The following is a 20,532-nucleotide window of genomic DNA, read 5'->3' on the forward strand; positions in this document are numbered from 1 at the left end:
GAAAAACGCTATGGTTCACAACACACTCTTCATTTCTCTATGCAATCCTTTATACAACCTTGCTTTAGAGCATGAACTCCTGGTACATCTCGTTCTCCGTTTCCTCGTGGAAGACGTAGGCCAACTGGTTCAGGAAAGTCTGGAAGCGCTCGTGGTCCTTCTCAGGAACCTGGAAACCCACTAGTACCCGACCGACATCGGCGCCGTGGTTGCGGTAATGGAAGAGACTGATGTTCCACGAGCTCTGCAGCGCCTCCAAGAACGTGGCCAGAGCGCGTGGGCGGTCTGGGAACTCGAAGCGGTACAGTCGCTCGTTCTGCTTAACATCACCACGGGCTCGGCCGCCAGCGAGGTATCGCGTGTGCACCTTGGCCAGCTCGTTGTCCGAGAGATCGAGCACCTGGTAGGCACCGCCGCGAGCGAAACCCAACGGAGACTCCTCCTCCTGCAGCTCACGGATAGCAGCGGCCGCGTGCTCAGCACTGGGCGAGTGGAACGACAGGTGAACGCGAGCCTTCTTTGCGTCGGCGTAGCGGTAGCTGAACTCGGTGATGCGGACACCCACCGCATCTAGCCGGCGGTTCAGTCGCAGGAAGGCGCCCGGGTTCTCGTCAATCTCCACAGCAAGAAGCCTCTCGTGCGAGTCCGCGCGCTCAGACACGAAGCGCAGACGAGCGAAGTCGATGTTCGCACCGGACGTGACAGCGACAAACTGGCAGCCCGAGAGTCCGCGCGTCTTGGCGTACTGCGTCATACCAGCAATCGACAGCACACCTGCCGGCTCAAGGATCGTGCGAGTGTCATTGAAGCCCGCCTTGATAGCAGCGCAGATCTCGTCCGTCGAGACCGTCACCATCTCGTCCACGTAGTCGGCGCACACGCGGAACGTCTCGGACCCGACCAGCTTCACAGCCGCACCATCAGCGAACAGTCCCACGTGGTCCAGCTCCACCACCTTTCCAGCCGCCAGCGACGCCGTCATGCCGGCGGCATCCGCCGCCTCAACGCCAATGACCTTGACACTGGGTCGGATCTGCTTGACCCAAGCTGCAATACCCGCGAGCATGCCGCCACCTCCAGAGGGCACAAAGATGGCGTCCAGCTTCTCTCCAGAGCCGCTGGTTTGCTGCAGAATCTCCATACCCACGGTGCCCTGTCCGGCGATGACGTACGGGTCGTCGAAGGGCAGGATCAGCGTGAGCTTCTCCTCCTGCACCAGTCTGCGCGCCTCCGCCGCCGCGTCGTCGAACGTCTTGCCGTGCAGCACAATGTCCACGAAGTCTCCGCCGTGGTGGCGCACCGAGTTGACCTTGATGTCGGGCGTGGCCAGCGGCATGACGATCTTGGCGCGGACGCCGAGCTTGCGGGCCGACAGCGCCACGCCCTGCGCGTGGTTGCCGGCCGAGCAGCACACGCAGCCGGCCGCCTTTTCCTCGGGCGACAGGCTGGCCATCTTGTTGTACGCGCCGCGGATCTTGAAGCTGAAGACGGGCTGCATGTCCTCGCGCTTGAGCAGCACGCGATTCTGCAGCGCGTGCGACAGCGCCGGCGCCTCCTGCAGCGGCGTCTGCTCCGCCACGTCGTACACGCGCGACTCGAGGATCATGCGCCGGTAGTTGGGCGGCGACTGCGTCGACAGGCGGCGCACGGCGGCGCCCAGGCGCGGCAGGCTCGAGCGGTGCAGCATTGCCAGTGTGCGGGGATCCTAGAATGACACAATTGGAGACTGGCCGCGACGACTCAAAACGCTGTTTCCACCAATGAGGCCCTGTTTTTAGCTTGTTATATTTTTCCCCCTTGGAGGAATTGCCCCGTTGTGGCGCTTACCACAAAGAACGCTCCTGCGGGTCCCCGCAGCGCACGACGGTGAAGGGAAAATTCCGGCGTTCTTTGTGGCTGATTTCCCGATGTGGAAGATGCCACAACTGAACCTCGTTGAGGCATCTTCCACATCGGGAAATCTGTGACGAGGCGCATTTTAAGCGGGCTTAGATTTTGTTAAGCCCACGTTGAAGAAGGTGTGAAGTACTTTGTGGACTTACGAACTTCCAGCAACTTCCAGGTCAACGCGGGTCACTCAGGCTGAGCTGAGGACGCTCGAGCGGGCGTTCAAGGTAAACGATCTGCGCTTCGACTGCTTCTTGTGGAGCTCTATCAATGGAAACATTGTAGGGTATCTCGAAAAATACTAGAGACTACTCCAGTACTTTACCTACGTTGAAGTGGATTTATCGATGGACGGAGGTGGGAGACGAGTTGGATAGAGTAGCCGTCCACACTGACAGTTGACCGTCTTGCGTCCCAGTGAAGAGCTTGCGCTTGTCTGGTGTGATGCACAGCGCGGTGATGGCGCTGTTTGGCATCACTTTGTGGCGACCCTGGAGCTCAATAATCCAGTCGTCCTTCTTCCGACTGCGTTGGGTTTGATCTCGAGCGCCAGCTTGGGAATACGCCCAGATGCAGAGGGTGCCGTCAGCGTGGCCGGTCACGACGTGCTTCTCGGCACCCCACTCGCACGATTCTCCGCGGTTCACCGCCAGCGATGTGATGGAAACCGGAGAGAGTGCGGTTGGGTCCTGGAAGATGACAACGCTGTCGTCCAGGCGCACGCGGAGCGCTCCATTGATGTTGTACACCCCAAACGTGGATCCAGTAGCGACGACGATGTCGCCTGTCACTTCATTGATGCATATCGCCGTAATGCTTCTGGCACCAGTGACAGCATCTATCGACGGCAGCTGACGGATGAACCTGCGGCGGTTCAAATCCCACAGAATGGCAACGCCACCGGCACAACCACTCACGAGAATGCTGTACGCACGACTCGCCTGCAGTGCCGTTATGCGCTGACAATGGGCAGGCGTCCCAACTGTCCCTATTAGCGTAAGCGAGCGCGTGCTGGACAGTCCCATCGTTGTGTACGTACGACGGCGATGAGGACCACTCAACGATGATGCTGCCGCTAAAGATGTCGCCATCGCTGCAGCTGAAGAAGACGTAGCCGACGCGGATGAAGTCCCTGAAGCGGCAGCAATTGATGCAGCCAAGGAGCGCCGGCTTGAATTGAATCTCCACAAACGCAGCACAGGCAAACCCGGGCTACTGGTGATGACAATGCGACCATCAGTCGTGATTGTAGCCACATCGATATCTACATCCAGTTCCAAGGATGCAACCACCTTCGAGTCGGCTCCATGGCCACCAATATCTGTCGAACCGGCGGTAATAAACTTCACCGAGCGATCTTGGAAACCCCACGCGAGATATTCATTGTTGCGTGGAGGAATCAAAAGACACTTTACGCCGACAGCAGCGACCCTGTCCTCCCGTCCAACTCTACCACTTGACCATGCAATATGGCGAATGCTAGTGCTGCTAATTGGCACTGCGCTGGAAGTTTGCTGTCCACGTCGATAGAATGCAAGAAGTGGATTCACAGGAACTTGTCGTCGCACTTCCTGTTTGAGCAGGGCCGAGTTCTCGAGAACTGGAGAGGGGATCGCTTCTGTCGCTCCGACAAAAGTACCGCTAAGCCCCGGACCACTAGATAACATCGTTTGCATCCGCGTAATGAGCTCGCCTCCTTCTAGAAAGGAACTCGCAAGAGCAACCCGGGCAGTCACCGGAGAAGCCGCAGCTCTGTTGCTATCAGTTTCAATACCGTTTTCTGTTGACCCCACTTGACAATTGGTGGATCCGGATAAAGGCCCCAATGAGCCTCCGAAAAACGAACTGTTAGATGTTACTGGTACGGCGGAAGCTGCTCTGACGGGATGCGGAGTCCGAAAGAGCTGCGATGGAGTTTGGCCAAACTCAGTGATCTGTAGAATTGCGCGTTTAGTCGAAGGGTCCGTGATAGCATCCAAATCCACTGATCCTTCGTACGTGAGGTGGTAGAACACGTTGCAGGCTTCAATCGCTGCTGGGCCCTGCTGCTTGAAGCCGAAGATCAGATCAATCCAATGATGCAAATTCGCCGATACGTATGGGCTTTCGAGTGCCGCCCTATTCATCCGCACGAATTCCGTGGGTGAACCATTAGCCCAAGGCGGAAGTTCCACATCACCAACAACAACGCCAGTCTGGCTTGTTCCAAAGGCACGGTCGTTCACGTTTTCAAGAAACTCCGGCAAGTAGAAAAACTCTGGAATGAGTTCCTTCACATCTTGAGTGCCGTTTTGAGCACCTTCGAAACCAGCTGCGCTTTTCCAAGCACCAACGATACTCGTAAACAATCTGTCAGCATGGTCGTACTTCCCACCATGAAGACGTCGGAAGTGAGACGTAAACGGCTCGAGGCGCATCAGATAGTGAAGAGTAATGGCGGCTGATGAATAGTGTGTACCATAATGAAATGGTCGCGACCCTAGCGGATTATCAGCGGATTCATCGCCGTCAACAGTGCCAACCGATTCCATCAGGCCTTCGTACCGGGTGCGAAACTCCTCTTCACGACGGATTGCCCCCATAGGTTTCCTTAGATCTCGATACACACCAGAGTCGCTCAAATCCAAAATCTCCGAGTCGTAATCAGCCAACACCCAGGGAAACACAGGGTACTGAGTAAGATCGTTGTAAGATCTCCCAGCAAGGGTGTTGAGGTGCATGAGGTACGCGAAATTAGATATGTCCCCTTGCACCCAGCGCTCGGTCATCGTGTTGCGCAGCAATTTGCGCAACTGGGAATACAAATCGCCCCCCGACGACACTCCATCTAGACCACTGGCTGCACCTTGGACGTTAGGGCATTTGTTCAAGAGCGCATGGAAAACCAGCTCACGCTGTTCGGGTGATTCGAGAGTAACCTGCAACATACCAAATGTCAGCACAATTGCGCTACAAATGATGCTGAGTCTTACAAAACTTACCAGGTAGTTTCTGCCGTCGTTTGCAAAAATCTCGAGCGCCACGTGGCGAAGCTGATACCTTCGCTTGTGCAGCTCTGTGATGTCTTCATAAGCCCAAAATCTGCATTGGTGGATGTCTTTTGACCTTGTTACCGTTTGATGAACATGCTGGGGCGACTCTTGCAAACGCCAACTTAGCCGACGTTCCAGCAACGTGGTAGATCCCAGCGGAACCTCTGTTACTCGAATCTGTGAACTTTGTCGAGCAAAATCGTTCTCAAGGCTACCAGGTGGAGAAGGTAATTGCTGGTTTAGTCGCTGGTAGTTGTCAATGATGTAAACGTGATCATTGCAGAGCAAGAATACGCCTGGACAAGAATCCATACCATCGATTCTCAAGCAATCGTAGATGTCTGTGATCTCGTCTCCGGGTACCAAAAGCGGCCGAAGCTTTTCATCCACAACTTCTTCTATCGCCACATTACTGGTACTTGCAGCGCTCTCGGCAATGACTGAGTTCTCGACACCACTTTTCTCACCTGCCCCGACCTCTACTTCACCGTCACTTTCATCGCCATTATGGATACTCTCCTGACGAGTTGACAGTCGTCTAAAGCGCCAGCTTTCGCGTCGGGATGGACGGCGCTCCTTCTTCACGTATTTGTTGAATAATGATTCAAATGATCCCTTCCGCAGATGCTCCCTCGAGCTCAGCACCGCAGAGGTCGATCCGCCGCTGGATAGTGCTCTCTTCGTGGCGATTAAGTGGTGCTTGGCCGGCACACTTTCGTCAGAGCGCTGCCGCGTCATGCGGTTCTTTATCGTCGCTGATTTCACCCGAGACCTGCCAGCGTGTAAGATAACATCTGACTCCGAATTACGGCGGCGAGGTCGTTGCAGGTCGTTGCTAGCTTCCCTTGGAGAAGAATTCCGCGTTCGAAGTGACGCGCGGGTTCCACACAAGCGCGGTGGGGATGATGGCTGGCCTCTCAATGTGTGCACGGTTTCCGGTGACTGAACTATTCGCGAAAGCCTTTTACGCATTCGATACGGACCTTCTGTGAAATCCAACCTCCAGGAGAACTGGTGACTAGTCGCCGGCACCAGCTCATATCTGCTTCGGTTTGCGATCTCAGCCATCAGCATAGAGCTTTCAATAGCCACTGACGCATTTTCAAGAGCAATTCGTTTTGAGCTTCTTTCAGCGGGCGATCCAAATACATTTCGCTCGAATTCGAGTCGGAGCTTTTCCCATTGGCGCACAATAAACTTTTGGCGATCTACACGGTCTTGCCTCCACTTAAGCTGGCGACGGAACTCTGTTTGTTGTATGCGCAATAAGGACTCGACGTTCTCCATCGAAACCAACCAGTCACATCGTGCGTCGAACTGCTTTTCGTACTTAATTCTTCGGTGTGCAGCTTTCTTGTGGTATGTCGCCCATATCTCATGGACGCTTTCCTTGTTTTCCATCACAGCATTGATATATACACGATCCAGGCTGCTCTCCAGTTCTTTTAAAGGCGGGCCAACAAGCTCGAGCCACTTTGCAAACCTGCCAAACGAAGGCGACTGCACGATTTCATGTTCTTGCAGTCCCTTAGATCTTGTAGCACATTCCAACAGCGTGTCGAAGCCGTTTTTCATCAAATTTACCGAATAGGGAGGTGTGCCGCTTTTCCGAATCTCAACTGTCAGTAAATCATCCATGAAAGCCCGCTGAAGCAGGATGAGATCTACCCAGAGCTGTGATGCCACTTCTTGAAGGCGAACCACACTGGAGTCAGCGAGTAGCTGTAGTAAATACCGGCAAAAACACGTCAGGAAAATTTTGTCCTGGTTATTTTGTGAGTCGAGCACGACTTCACGGTGTAGATGGATCTGCTGGAGCATGGCTTCCAGTTCGACATCCCCGACCTCGGCACCTCGACCATGGAAAACGTGCAAAATCACAGCGTTCAAAGCGGAATACAGCTCCGAGAATAAATTCTCAAGCTCTGTTGAGCGTGTCATGCGGCCCATCAGCTGCCGGAGAGGTCGCCTCTTCTTTCCTTTGCTTAGCGTTTCAGAAAGTATTCCTCCGAGTGTTAGTGGCGCCGCAGGAGAAGAAGATCCCATTCCATTAGCACCAGCAAGTCCGGCGTTTGCCTCAGCCAAAATAAAGAGAACAAGCTCCAACAATCGAGATGGTCCACCAATAAAGTGCGTTTGCCCACAACACGCGATCACTGCTGGACAGCCGTCACCGTGCTGAGCACGCTGCCAACAGTGCATTTTCCCAACCACGAATTTCACAAACTCGCGCACATTCACCCCGAAGCGCTTGTGCTTCGCTAATATTTCTTCATCCGCAAACTTTGCTCGAATGTGATCCAGGAGGCCCATGACGACAAGACTTTGGAAACGCAAAAGCAGCCCATTGTGCAGTGGTGGTAGCACAACCGATGCGTTTGCCGTGCCGTCGATGAACTCTTCCACAAGATCCTGACCGTTTGGAGCATCAAGCAAAAACTTCATCAATAATGTGATTAAGAGCCGCAACCCACGCGCTGCAACCGTGTGGTGCAAGAAGGGATCATTTCCACTTGAGTCCGACGCAGCTGCTTCCTCTGCGAGTTCAGCTTCACCTACCGCGATGTTATACTCATTCACCGCGACTTGCTTGTTCTGTAACACAATGGTAATGTGCTCTTGGGAGTGCGGATACTGCTCGACTAAGTATGCCCTCGCAGCTGCGAAAATTAATCGAGTCAACTCTTCCATGAACTCCAGCGGCATTTTTTCGCCCCCCGAAAGAAACAAGCTGGGCAAGCTTGGCATCTTTTCAAATATGTGTTGGAGAAAGTCGAACACTTCAGTGTGATAGACATTGCCTTGATCAGTTGGGCGAGTTGGTGCTGCTGTAGCTGCATTGATGTCGATGTGGCCCCCACAAACATTTTCCTCGTTCACCGCAGTCGCTGGAATCGTTGATAAATCTTCAGCAGCTGAATCTCCCATCGTGTTTACCATTGCTACAGGGTCATTGTAGTGACGGCGGAGCAGAACCATAATAACAATTAGCATGTTAGAGTTTACCACATGATCTCTCTGGATGTTCGCTTCAAAATCCCGGCAGAGGTATTCGCTTTCAAAGCGTATTTCAAGAGGCACGCCATCTATGGGCGCCCCCAACACTGCACCAAATAGAGCATACCACATCTTTTGGAACGGAAAACATCGTAAATCTTCCTCCACCGCAAGATGACTGAATACTGCGTGATTGCAGGGTAAACCTTGAGCCAAGAGACGATAGTAACCCTCTTTCTTAAAAACAGCCTCATAGCGCGCATTTCCAAGTAATGCGCAAAGCAGCCTCAGCGCTGCAATGACGGTAGACGGAGCAACACCCAGTGAAAACTCAGTTTCTTCACCAGGAAACAAAAAGTACTCAATCCAACGTAGCCCCAAATACTTGCGAAATCCAGTCAACCGAGACGGATTTGATAATTGCATTCGAGATGCCCCACCGCTGACACCAGCGGTAGTCGCCAAAGTGACCGCTCTAGATTCCCCGATCACAGCCGTATCTGATACCGAGCCGTCATAGTCATCCCCGTGATCTTTGTTTTCCTTAATGTCAAGCTTTTGTACCGCTTTTAGTAAAGTTTCCAGCAGGAGCTCCTGAACGTTAGACTGGTGTACTGCAAAGCGTGCGCTGGGTTTTGGCTGACCTGGATTTTCCTTCTGACCATGTTGTACCTTTGCATCCCAGAAAGTACCGTCTAGTCGTTGGGAGCCTCGGGGACTAAGGCACAGCCTGCCTGTTGGACTGGCAAGTGTGTACGTGACGAATTCCGGCTTCACTTCAATCGCATCGACTATTTCAGCTTCACCTAAGCCACCATTCACATCCAGCTCTCTTTGTACGCTGATTTCTTCTTCGCTAACTTCTCGCCAATGACAACCAAAGCGTGGAGACAGCGTGCCAGCAAGAAAGCTAGTAACATCCGCGAAATTCGATTCAAGGGTTGATTCACGTGTGGGGCTCGTCAAACACACTAACACCACGTCTACGATGACGCGTAAAATATCGAGTGTGACCGTCGGGTCCATCAGCACGTACAATAATTGCCGAACGAAACTCACCGACTGCAATTGTGTCCTGTTGCGCTCGCGAATAGATTCATCATCCGCTGCTAAGCATGAATAAAGGGTCGAAAAGAGCAATTTTGCTGTAGCCGTCCCCGGTGCTTTCTGCCAGAGAGAATAGTCCAGAATAAAGTACTGGAGTGCCTGCATATTACGAATAGCACTCTCACGCTGCACTTGTGCTTTTGCCAGTTCAATGTCGACCCCCACGATTCGGAAAAGAATTTGCAAGCATTTAGGGGTCAAGTAGTGTGCCTTTTCATGCAGAAGAAAATTCATGATCCCATACCCATGATCGTTCTCCATCCCCACTAGGTTTCGAGCGTTGCTTCGCATAGAAAGCCACAGGAACTCGAGAGCCAACTCCACTTCTTCTTCTGTCGAGGCTTCGTCAAGTAACCCAAACGCGAATTGACATCCATAATTGCTAATGCTAAACATGGCATCCACCATAGTCGCAGCCTTGCGCAAGATAGTTCCTCCCATCAAATGGCCAGTGGGACGACCATCGAGCTTACTGCTGGGAACAATGGTCAACTCTTTCTCAACTGCATTCCGTGCAGAATAAGCCACCACGATTCGCTCGGACGGAACAGGAATGTGGATCATCGGCACAGAGGTGGGAATACGAGCAAAGACATTAGCACTTGACTTGATATCTTGGACAATGGCTGCCGCTGTACTTGACGCCGCGGAAGCAAGCGACAGACTTCGACGAAGAAGCTTGTTGCGGCCACCGCGCTCCACGTCGACGGAATCGATAAGCGACCGAACCGGGTCCCACAGATACGAGTCAAGCATCACCATGTTTGGTATGCGTAAATGATCATACGTGACTCCGATTTCGTTGTTTCCAGCTACACCTGAGTATAATTTGTCATACGATGGACCTGCCGCAAACACTGCATTTACTACAGGTGCTGAAATAGGAAGGTCTAGCAAATAAAATGGCCCCAGAATCCATTTTGCACTGGAACACCGGCGTGCTTGAGATGGTATTCCAACCAAACCACTTAAAGGTTGGCTACCCGTGATGCTGGATGGATAGGAAATCTTCACGTTCTCCTGTAGAATTCCGTTTAGATAGCAAGACACCATGCTCGACTGGAAACGCTGTTTGGCGTGAGTAATCACGACATGGTGCCATTGCCTTGTGTTGATGGGAGCGTGCGTGAATTGGTAGACGGATGCACGGCTTGAACTTGTTCGCATGTACAGCTTCCCCCCTTTAATAAACGCTTCCGTAACAGACTTGCCATCAATCGAACGAAGTCGGAAAAGATAAAATATCGGCGGATTGCATACGGCACACTCTCCCCCACAATTCAATAGTGCCTCAATGCACCCTCGACATGCTCGGTGGGAGCATTTCAATACGTATTCGTCCTGTACCATACCTCCGCAATGAATGCAAGTATTCGACAAAAAGCATTCACGGTACAGCTTCTCACGCTCGTCTTTTCGCTCAAATGAATCCACACGAAACCATACCATCACAGAATAGCCATCAGGTGGCGGCCATATCTTGGAGTTGTGAGAAAAGGATGGTAGCGACGACGAAGTTGCTGATGCTGCTTCCACTGGAGAAATCACGCGGACGTTAACATCGGGAATTTGTAGGCATCCAAAACCATCTTTCGATACGTCAAACGCGACAGCTGGAGCGCCCTCCGTACGCTCGAACGTCACTGACGTTAGCTTTACCAATAGCCTCAACAAACTCGATACAGGCGTCGTGGTCGAAGCAGCAGTATTTTCATGTCGCGGTTGCGCGTCTGTAGAGTTTTGTACGATCGAGAGCATACGCTCCTTCTTCATCGATTTTCTTGACTGCAGTGATCGATCGCGGCACAAACACAGCAGCATCTTCACCCAATAGTCTGCTGCTGTCAAAGAAACGCTGGCGATAGCAACGCTTTCAACGAGAGCAACGACAAGCTCATGAAATGGATTCGTTTCCCAAAGTAGCGCTTGCGACAGCTTTCCTTCATCAGGTGCACATATCGCACTTGAACGGGCAGGTTTTGCTGTAAACGACCTCAACAGGACCTCCAAAGCGTTAACCGATGCAAGACGATGAGCATTGTTGGGGCTTCAATAACGTATGAACGAAACAACGTAAGATAATTTAAAAGCAAAGCAAAAAATAACTAGCAGAGCGTTTATCACTTACAATGTTGCGATGCGCAGGAAAGCATTTAGCAGCTGGCGAGTTGAATCCTCACCGAGCATAGCAGCATGCAGGCTCAAAATCTGGATTCCGATGCCAAATAACTGGGGATAGTTCAATACACCAGGACAAATACGATCCTCTTCTTGGTTGGCGGTTAGCCGAGATGGCTTATCGAAGCAAATCCATGCATAATCACCGAGAGAAAAGCCAATGCAGTAGCGCACGCAAAAATACACCCGTGAAATTGCACTTTGAACAATGGCATCGTCCGCTGGAAGTGCATTATCTGCCCTTGCCAGAAAGTTGCCGATCAAGTTACCGAAAGATCCAAAAGGAACAAGTCTACACACGCAAAAAAATGTTATACTTGAGACCAAAATGTGTGGTTGGATTGCATTGACAGTGCGTACCTGCAGAACCGTTGCTCAGCTTCTGAACTAGTCGTAACGATCGAGAAAATGGATTGTAGTGACAGCGTCACAGCAGAAAATGAAGCAGAAAGAGTATCACAGGTACTTGTACCATCGGCACTAACCTCCCACTTCTTCGTTACAGCACAAATAATTCCCAAAAGAGATATAAGGACATCACAGTCGAGCAGAGCTTTCAAAAGGCGTTCCCTCACTGGAGTCATGTCAAAGCAAATACCTTGCCCACTGGAAACTCCAGTAGACTTTGCCGTCGTAGAGACTGATTTGGGTCGCAATAGTGCGTCAAGATATGCGAGAGCTCCTTGTAATACTGCTACATCCCCCGGAAATGCCAGCGTAACTTCGCCATCCTCCGGAAAGACCGCCAGAGTTACGTATCGCAAGGCTTGCAGAAAGCTGTTAACCACATTTCGAAGGACCGCGTCATCGTGCTCCACTCGTAATGACAGCGCGATAATCGATATCCATAGCGAAGCACCCTCTTGTTGAAAAGTGGTGTTTCCAGCCAACGTGCAAACACACTCCAGCATTGGTAATCCACACAGTGTACGTTCGCAATATTGTTTGTCCCTGGTAGCTGTATGACTTTGAACACCGTCAGCAACCAGTTTCATGATGTCGACGAGAATAATGTAGTCAGCTCGCTGCATTGCATTACCGCACTGTCGGCGTCGTCGCGCCCTTTGATGACAATGAGACGCTAGCATCGAGATAATTACCTGCTCGTTGATAGCAGTTGATTCGTCGGGAGTGCCACTAGTCTGACTGGTGCTTGTAGAACTTGTTGGATACTCCACTCTGATCTGCGTCGACCCCGCATCAGAACATACGGTGCTTGTTTGATCAAGAAAGAGTGCCACCAGCGTACTCACGAGGCCGACAGAGCATAGCACTTCGTGATAGGACTCATCAAACCGAAGGAGGTTTGCGATAAAAGCCAGTATTGCATGGATAGAATGCTTTTGAAGCGTGTCCTGGATATCATACACCAACGGTTGGTACATGTACATACTATACAAAAAGTATATTTCAACGTACGCACGCACCTTTTGGATGAACGCGTTCATTGAAACGAGCTCAGCATACGGGATAACTCGGGCTTCGATAGCTATCGCCGAGAGAACTGACATGATAGTGTGCTGAGCGATTTCCGAATAGCCATCGATGTTTTCGATAGCCTGCGCAAGAAAGCTTGCGATCTGTCTCAAGCAAGCAGTCAATCTTCACAGGTTAGCCGTGAGCATTTTTGCACAACTCCAAACTTCCGAACAAACAAGTATTGCGTTACTTACACTCACGAATTCGTAGTCAAAGCGACTCGTCACGACAATTTGACCAAGCTTTTGAAGATAACGGCACTCAAGTCGTTCGCGATCGTCCAACAACTTGGCGCAGGTTTCCTTGTTACAACGATGCTCTTCTTCAGTCTTTGTCGGTCGGTGTAAGTACGCAATGATATCCGAAAGCAATCCAAATGCTTCCGAGTTAAACAGAGACTGCCCAACCAACTTCTCCGTCGAAATAGTCGCCAGCTTAAATGCCTTGTTTTCGTGAATATTGTTTCGCGGTAAAGGATGCTCATTCCCTGACAGGCATAGATCTGCCACAGCATCCGCCAGCTCTTGGTCGTGTAAATAGATGGCTTCAACAGCATTCGGAGTAGTATCTTCAGCGCATATTGCATGCTGTCGAAACTCGAACAGCTGCGTGAAGGTACTCATAATTTTCTGTCGTTGTCGGCCCGCGTTCATCTCTCGGTGCAAATCCAGTAGTCCAGACGCAAAAGCCCGTTTCATCGATACTGCTGTGACCGATAAAGTCTTGGCTAATACACCCGTTCCGTTGGCATGGTAGATCAAATCGACAAGACACCTCTCCTCGGAGAGTAATTTCACCATAGCTCTCCATCGGCTCTGCTGTAGGCCCTGGACCAAAGCCTCCACTACCTGACGAGACACGATCACAACGTTTGAGTACGTAGTTCGGCTAGATTATCCACTGTTGCAATGCGTACCTTCACGACATTCAGCTGCAGTGTTTCGTCGCGGAATGCCAAGTGAAAAATCCTGTGTAGCGTGCTACTCTCATTTAACTCCTGCACCGCATCGGGCGACGTAACTAGCACTGCCAGCACATCCAGAATCACTTGTACAAGCTCATCAACGCCGTCTTCCTTTTCTGCATCGCTCAGTGCTTTCACCACCTTGACCAATGTGGACGGGATCCTCGCACTAACTAGCAGCAGAGCTTGGGCATTGTCTCCTCTCACGAGCAAGACCCTCAACACCTGCAACAGTTGCAGCACGTGACCTCTCTCGCCACTTTCTGTAGCCAATAGGAACTTGGCATTAGCATTGCCGTCAAGTCTCCCGGCATTGAAGAGCTCCAGCGCGCGACTGAAGCAGCTGCGCAGTCTCTGGCTGCCCACACTGACGAGAGTGTTGGTATCTCGCGCGCTCAGCAGCTTCTCAGCGCCCTCCGAGGCCTGGAAGTCGGCCACCAGAGCCTTGTGGAGATAGCTGAGCGCTTGCCGTTGCTCTTGGGCCTGCGTTGCCGTCGCGAACACCTCCACTTGAGCGTGCAGAGCGTCACCACCGACGGCCACTGCGGCAGCTCGATTCTCCGTCAATTCCGGGCCGATTCTGGCCGCAGAGCCCTTGACCGACGCAGAAGCCGCTCGCCTAGGAGACAGCAGCGAAGTCTGCGCATGTGCGTGCGTCGGGCTCTCGGACGAAGACGACGCCGAGGGGCTGCGCACCCGCCGCTGGAAAATGCGCTTCATGTTGCGGAGTGTGGGTCGCGGTGCTTCAAGCGGTCGTGCAGCGCTGATTGGGTTAAAATCCTTATCATTTCAACCAATGAGAAGGCTATAAACTATTGCTCCGAGGCCAAGCTCAAGGGGAAGCGCCGGACGCCATGTCGAGCCGCAGCCAGACCAAGAAGCTGACGCTGACGCGCGTGAAGGACCTCTCGCCGGCGCTGTGCAACAAGGAGATCAATGTGAAGGCAATCGTGCTGGAGTCCAACGCCAAGGACGAGGCCAACGCCAGCAACAACGCCACGTTGCTGGTGGGCGACGACTCGGGCTGTGTTAGCCTCGTGCTGCCCAAGACGGCGGCGCTGCACGTGCGGCTGGGCGACATCCTGCAATTGGCCAGCACGCAGCTGGTGCTCAAGAGCAACCGCGTGTATTTATGGGGCGGCAAGGTGGAGCGCGTGGGCGAGTTCCTGCTGCTCTTCAAGGAGAGCGCCAACATCAGCAACATCACGTGGGTCAAGGACCCCAAGAACCCGGACGTGCTGGTCAGTGCTGTAACTCCCGACTTTAACACCTTCCAGTGTACTGTGGTGCTATGGCAGTAGCAATTGTTGTGATGATCTAATATGAGTCGTTGCTTTGTGGTTATGCTACTTAGATTCCAGGACGCAACCCCGCTAAGAGACCCAAGCCGCAGGCTGCCAAGTAGTTGAGTGCAGATGACAGACAGTAAAGAGGGGGTGAATGGCAAGTGTAGATCGTGTGCAAGTTCCAGGTTGTTGTGGAGAGGGGTATTTAGTGTTGAGCGTGACGCACGTTGTGGATGTAGATGTAAATGAGCACGGTGCGTCATGAGTTGAAGACTGCTGCATCGATTCGAGACAAGATCATAACATCCGCCCTGTTGGCTATTTCTACACGGGTATATGCGCAAGTGCCTTAGCAGCTTGGTTCGTGAGGCTCCATAATTGTGGCTATTTGCGGACGACTACAATGCAACGGTCTTTTCAGTCGTGAATGACAACACTGTGAGTCCTTGCTGCATCGCCCTCTTAGCGTCGATCTCGTTAACTAGCTCCTGTGCATGACCACCTCCTCACGTTGCTTCTCACGATAAAGAATCGTCGGGACTCTGGCTGCAAAACAGGCTGGATCGGTTGCAGATCTCTAAACGGCATGGAGGATGGACATGGCGAGGAAATACAGCGCGAGGCAACGCCGCCATCTCCAGCGGAAGAGAACGAGCAGATTCAGCCTGAAGTGCGGCCGGAAAGGGTCAGCTTCACCTCTGAGCGACGCAAAAGCATTCACCGACAGAGCATTCTATACCCATTGGCGACCGACTTCTTACCTGCGGGCTCAATTTTCCACGACACCCCGAGGAAGCATTCCTCCTCTCACAGCCTTTTCCCCCCCGATGTGGCGCTTGGGCATAAAGTTCATCCAGGCGATTTCATACGAACCAGCACAGAGCAAACAAGTACCAGTAAGTTTAGAGAGACCCGAGCACAAAGCGAGAGAAACCTCCTCAACGCTGAAATCGCCTCCGCTACGGAACCTGTTGCGGTGCAAGTCGACATGCAAACGTTCCCCCTGCGCTTCCGCGATATTGCGCAGGAAGAAGCCTTCTGTAAGCACTTCAGCATGTATGTGACCAACAAGGTGCGCATGGCAAGCCGTATCGTGAGCCTGATGAACGTGGTAATGCTGGTGGCGCAGTATCTCACGCAAACTCGACTTCTGTGCAACTTCGTGTTTGTATCGCGCGTTGCTATCATCGTGTGGTCACTGATGTTTCAAGCTGCGACGTACACTAGCTGGTTCCGCAGATATTTTGACCGACTATTGCTCGCGCACTACGCGATACTAGACCTCCTGCACCAGCTTCCGCGTTTCATATTTCTGGTGAGCTCGATGAAGGAAGAAGAGGTGGAAGCAGACTCAAGTGGAAACGGGGAACTTACGCAGTTCGCCTCGCAAAAGAGCGTCCGGGCGATGAACTTAATATTTATTCTCATCATCTACATTGCAAGTGGCATGCGCTTCACGTTGGCGTCGATATGTGCGTCATGGCACATGCTGGTTAAGGGGCTTTTCGCAGTGATTTTCTGCCATGCTTGCGTCTGGGATGATTTGGATGGGACTACAAACCTGGCCATGATGGCATTCTGCACACTTACAGCCTATCACAGTGAGCGATATGTCCGCCAGGAGTTTGTGGAGCGACTGAGGGTCGATGAAGAGCGCAAACGGCGTGATGATTTACTGGAGACAATGCTGCCGGTGCACATTAAAGAGCGTTTGAAGGATAACCGCACTGATGGGCTGGCTGAAAGCTATGACGAAGTGTCGATTCTGTTTTGCTACGTGAGCAACTTCCAAGCGCTTTCGAAACACGCGTCAGCTATTGAGCTTGTGCAGCTTATGAACCGAATCGTGTTTTGCTTCGATCGAGCTACAGATGCCCAAGGAGTTTATAAAGTTGAGGCTATTGCTGAAACCTACATGTGTGCGGCTGGAGTGCCGCAGCGCGACCCATTTCATTGCGAGAAAATCGCCGATATGGCTTTGATGATGATGCGAATCTGCGAAAAAGAATCCTGGAGCTTCAATGGCGTGGACATCCAGCTGCAAATTGGCATTCACTCCGGTCCTGTGGTTGCGGGTGTCGTAGGGTGCAAGACCTACAGTTATCATCTCTTCGGCGACACAGTAAATACGTCCTCCCGCATTTGCTCTTCCGGCGCTGGCAGGATCCAAATCAGTGATCGATCTCGTCAGCTTCTTGCTCGCACCGGGGCCTTCATTATTTCAGAGCGAGGCATGATGAACCTCAAAGGCAAAGGTATGGTTCGGCTCTTTTGGCTGGAAGGCAAGAATGGCGCAAGCGACAAATTTTCATACCCAGATGTGTCCCGCGATTTTGAGACTGCTGTGGAAGAGTCTATTCGCACCAAGGATCTTGAGTATAAGTCTCCACTTCACCACCGGAGCGATGACTATCTAAGCTGCATGAAGGATGTCGAGATTCAACGCCTAACGTTAGACTTTCATCGGAAACGTTCAGCGAGTGGCAAGGTTGATTGGATGAAACTTGCTGCAAAACCTTTGCGACCACAAGTAGCACCTGACAACAACTTTGCCGTGGTCACTTCGAATCCCCAGCCTCAAGTCACGGGTGCTGAAGGCCCACGACATATTCAAAGTGTGAAGGATACTGCTAGTGAGATGGAAAAGGCTTTTCGCATCGAGCACAACCGCGACAGCACACCGCAGTTCTGCATGTCACTACAAATGTGTTCTATCTACCTGCTGGTTACCATTATTTACAGGGCCTACAACAAGGAAGTATACGCGGACAAGGCCGCTCGCAGTGCTCGATCGTATACGATTTACAGCGTCACGATTGTCTCGTTGCTGACAATTGTGAAGTTACTGCGAAAATACCCACGCCTTGCTCGACTGAAGGAGAAATGGGGTACTGGAACCGGGCTCGTGTTTATCATGGCTTTGAACATCCAGCTACTTGCAGCGTCCGATACCTCTTCCTTGAAAGACTCGCAACCGAGGGGGAAGCAAAAGATTACCTTTCTGGATGGAAATTTACTCCACGCTGTGATAGTTGGCTTGACGATGAGACTACGTTTCCGCAATGCTGTACTGGTAAATGCATGGGGTTTCTTGGTGTTTGTGATATGTTCATCGATACGACAAGCTGAGCCGTGGGCGGATATGTCCGAGAGTTTTTACCTGATATTCACGATAGCGTGGATCGCTGTACACTTCGGATACAAGCGAGAGCTCGGCTTACGGCACGATTTCTTGTTAAAGTGTACACTTCAGCTGGAAAAGCAAAAATGCGAGGACTTGCTGACCAACATGCTGCCATCGAAGCAATATGCCGAGGCACTCATGCAGCAATCGACCATTGTGGATGAGCTGGCAGAAGTAACTCTACTGTACTCTGACATGGTAGGTTTTACGCCGCTGGGGTCGAAGCTCGACCCACAAGCAATCTGTGTGATGCTGAACAAGATCTACTCTGCCTTCGATCGCCATCTCGATGACTTGGGTGTGTACAAAATGGACACCGTTGGAGATGCCTTCATCGTTGTGGGCGGGCTACCTAGTCATAAGAGCAGCAAGCACCACGCCGCAGCGATTGCTGCCTTCGCTGTGGAGATGCAGCGTGAAATCCAACGATTCTGTAAAGAGGAAAACGTGGCGCTGCAGATGCGCATTGGTATTCACACAGGCAATGTCGTGGGTGGCGTGGTTGGTATCAAGAAGCCTCGCTATCTCATTTGGGGCAGGCACACTGTTATCGCAAATCTCATGGAGTCTCGAGGGGTGCCTGACCGCATTCAGGTGTCCGAAGCTACGTACGCCCTACTTCGTGATTACCCAGAATTTCGCGTCGATGAGCGCACTGAGAACGTTCAGATCAGCGAAAACGACACCATTCGAACGTATTTCTTGGCGCCAGATCACGCGACTGTGAAGGATGATGTAATTTCCCGCTATCTGCAGGAGACTCGCATGGTGAATACAGCTGACGTGTATGCCCTCGACCAGCTTCGAAGCTGCTTGCTCCCTTCCAGCAATTCCCCACTTTCAAAGCATCTTGAAGTCCCGCTAAGCAGTCGGCGTCATTCCGAGCGGGTTGCCACATCGGGTGAAGTAACATCGTCTCCACCCCTGCTAGTGCGAACCAGATCATTTGGTGGTAACGAATAATAGAGTTCGCAAACAGTATTATTCTGTGGTCCCAGTTGCAAGCTATTCGTACTTGTTTTACACTGAATTGGTGTCATCGTTCATGGCATGCGGATAGAGTGACACAACTAATGGCGGAACCGGTTCAGGGGCTGAATGAGGGCTACCCTTCAGAGTGGCAGGCGTATGCGTGTGCACCGGATTACTTGTTCCTTGCACATAGTGAGGAAGTCGCTGCTCTGGGGCAATAACAGCATTAAACTGTGGTTTGCGTCGAGCCAGTGGGTCTTCTCTCCGTTGACGCTGTTCAACCTGCTCAATCCACGTGGATGCACGCGCCTTCCGAAATGAATACTTCGTGACGGACGGTATTTCAGACGTCAGCTTCCATTCACCGGCGCAATCCATTGACCGCGAGTCAGGACGCCCCCCCCATTGACCAAGTCGATCGGGCGCAGCAACATCCTGAATATGCAAAACGAGTAATGAATAATACCGAACTCAAAACCTGACAATGTGGAAACACTTACGCCTTGTTTCATAGGTGGTGGGTCTGTAAGTAGACCTCTCGGCTTCTTCATGACATCATAAGACCCAGGTCCAACACACTCGGGTGTAGAGGTTTTCTAGAAAAACAACAGTGAGCTCTTGTTGGGTAAATTTCACGATAATGGACGCGTTTGTACCTGTGTAAAGCGCTTGGTGGTACTGCAGAGACTAGTGCCGCGTAAGGACCCTGAGCCACAGCAGCAAACATTGAAGTGAGTACTGTGGATATTTAGAACGTACCGGCTGCTCAGCTCTTACGGTGGACGTCATATCCCAGCGAGTTTCGGTTGGAGCTGTAGAGTTGGTCGGCACTGAGGCACTCGTTGCGGAAGGCGGTGCCCGGCTGCACCGTCGTCTTGGGCAGACGAGGGTCGATACTGGGGCCCTGAGTCGTCCACATGCGTCTTGAGTCACGCGCGTAAACCTGTCGGTCCGGTGGCCGCCCGCCCTTTTTGAGCGCCGTGTTAGCGCGCGGGTCGTAGAAGAAGGACTCGCGGAAGGGCGCGTACGAGGCCCTGGTGATCCCCACGCAGCGTATCTGCGAGGGAGTCAACCTGGGAGGGAGGACTCCAGGACCATCGTGGCCTGCAGAAGGGGTTCCTGCGCTCCGACGCATCGACGCCTGTATGCCTTGCGGTAAGAAATGCTTTTTTTTGAGGTCAACTTCAACCTTACCACCGAAATAGATCGGATACTTTTAGACCAATCGTGGTACGTACACATACTACAGTAGTATCGATGACGTCAGATGGCTACATAAGCTGAAGTGCACCATGCATGTTTGAAAGTGGGAGGCACGCAATATGGGCAACAAAAGCTTTATGGATTAAACGCAGCGAAGGCAAGAAAAGGTAATAAGATCTCTGTTCTGTAGATGCCGAGCCACTAACCTCTCTTGGAGTTGTAGATGGCTAAACTAGTCACGAG

At 51.9% G+C, this 20,532-nt stretch overlaps 7 protein-coding genes across 7 annotated transcripts; 3 read left to right on the forward strand and 4 right to left on the reverse strand.

Annotated features, from left to right (window-relative positions):
* Window positions 1-16: 16 nt before the first annotated feature.
* On the reverse strand, window positions 17-1,687 carry PHYSODRAFT_346791 (hypothetical protein; the record flags this gene model as incomplete). Its single annotated transcript, XM_009531620.1, has 1 exon — window positions 17-1,687. One exon carries the CDS (start codon window positions 1,685-1,687, stop codon window positions 65-67), a length of 1,623 nt encoding a protein of 540 aa, XP_009529915.1. The 3' UTR covers window positions 17-64.
* A 539-nt stretch (window positions 1,688-2,226) lies between these two features.
* On the reverse strand, window positions 2,227-10,844 carry PHYSODRAFT_560674 (hypothetical protein; the record flags this gene model as incomplete). The annotated part of the gene is made up of 6 exons (XM_009531621.1): window positions 2,227-4,805; window positions 4,869-5,763; window positions 5,863-5,978; window positions 6,111-7,744; window positions 7,781-8,687; window positions 8,757-10,844. 6 exons carry the CDS (start codon window positions 10,842-10,844, stop codon window positions 2,229-2,231), a joined length of 8,217 nt encoding a protein of 2,738 aa, XP_009529916.1.
* Window positions 10,845-11,512: 668 nt separating this feature from the next.
* On the reverse strand, window positions 11,513-14,364 carry PHYSODRAFT_509124 (hypothetical protein; the record flags this gene model as incomplete). Its single annotated transcript, XM_009531622.1, has 4 exons — window positions 11,513-12,556; window positions 12,629-12,781; window positions 12,875-13,528; window positions 13,597-14,364. 4 exons carry the CDS (start codon window positions 14,362-14,364, stop codon window positions 11,513-11,515), a joined length of 2,619 nt encoding a protein of 872 aa, XP_009529917.1.
* Window positions 14,365-14,498: 134 nt separating this feature from the next.
* PHYSODRAFT_506802 (hypothetical protein) lies at window positions 14,499-15,049 on the forward strand (the record flags this gene model as incomplete). Its single annotated transcript, XM_009531623.1, has 2 exons — window positions 14,499-14,889; window positions 15,006-15,049. The coding sequence occupies 2 exons, from the start codon at window positions 14,499-14,501 to the stop codon at window positions 15,047-15,049; spliced, it is 435 nt and encodes a 144-aa protein (XP_009529918.1).
* A 1,565-nt stretch (window positions 15,050-16,614) lies between these two features.
* PHYSODRAFT_505262 (hypothetical protein) lies at window positions 16,615-17,211 on the forward strand (the record flags this gene model as incomplete). The annotated part of the gene is made up of 1 exon (XM_009531624.1): window positions 16,615-17,211. A coding segment is annotated over one exon (597 nt), but the record flags the coding sequence as incomplete, so codon positions are not given.
* Window positions 17,212-18,183: 972 nt separating this feature from the next.
* PHYSODRAFT_407171 (hypothetical protein) lies at window positions 18,184-18,762 on the forward strand (the record flags this gene model as incomplete). Its single annotated transcript, XM_009531625.1, has 1 exon — window positions 18,184-18,762. A coding segment is annotated over one exon (579 nt), but the record flags the coding sequence as incomplete, so codon positions are not given.
* A 1,090-nt stretch (window positions 18,763-19,852) lies between these two features.
* On the reverse strand, window positions 19,853-20,221 carry PHYSODRAFT_250947 (hypothetical protein; the record flags this gene model as incomplete). The annotated part of the gene is made up of 1 exon (XM_009531626.1): window positions 19,853-20,221. One exon carries the CDS (start codon window positions 20,219-20,221, stop codon window positions 19,853-19,855), a length of 369 nt encoding a protein of 122 aa, XP_009529921.1.
* Between the last annotated feature and the right edge of the window lie 311 nt (window positions 20,222-20,532).

The sequence above is a fragment of the Phytophthora sojae genome (assembly GCF_000149755.1).
Source record: "Phytophthora sojae unplaced genomic scaffold PHYSOscaffold_5, whole genome shotgun sequence".
NCBI lineage: Eukaryota > Oomycota > Peronosporomycetes > Peronosporales > Peronosporaceae > Phytophthora > Phytophthora sojae.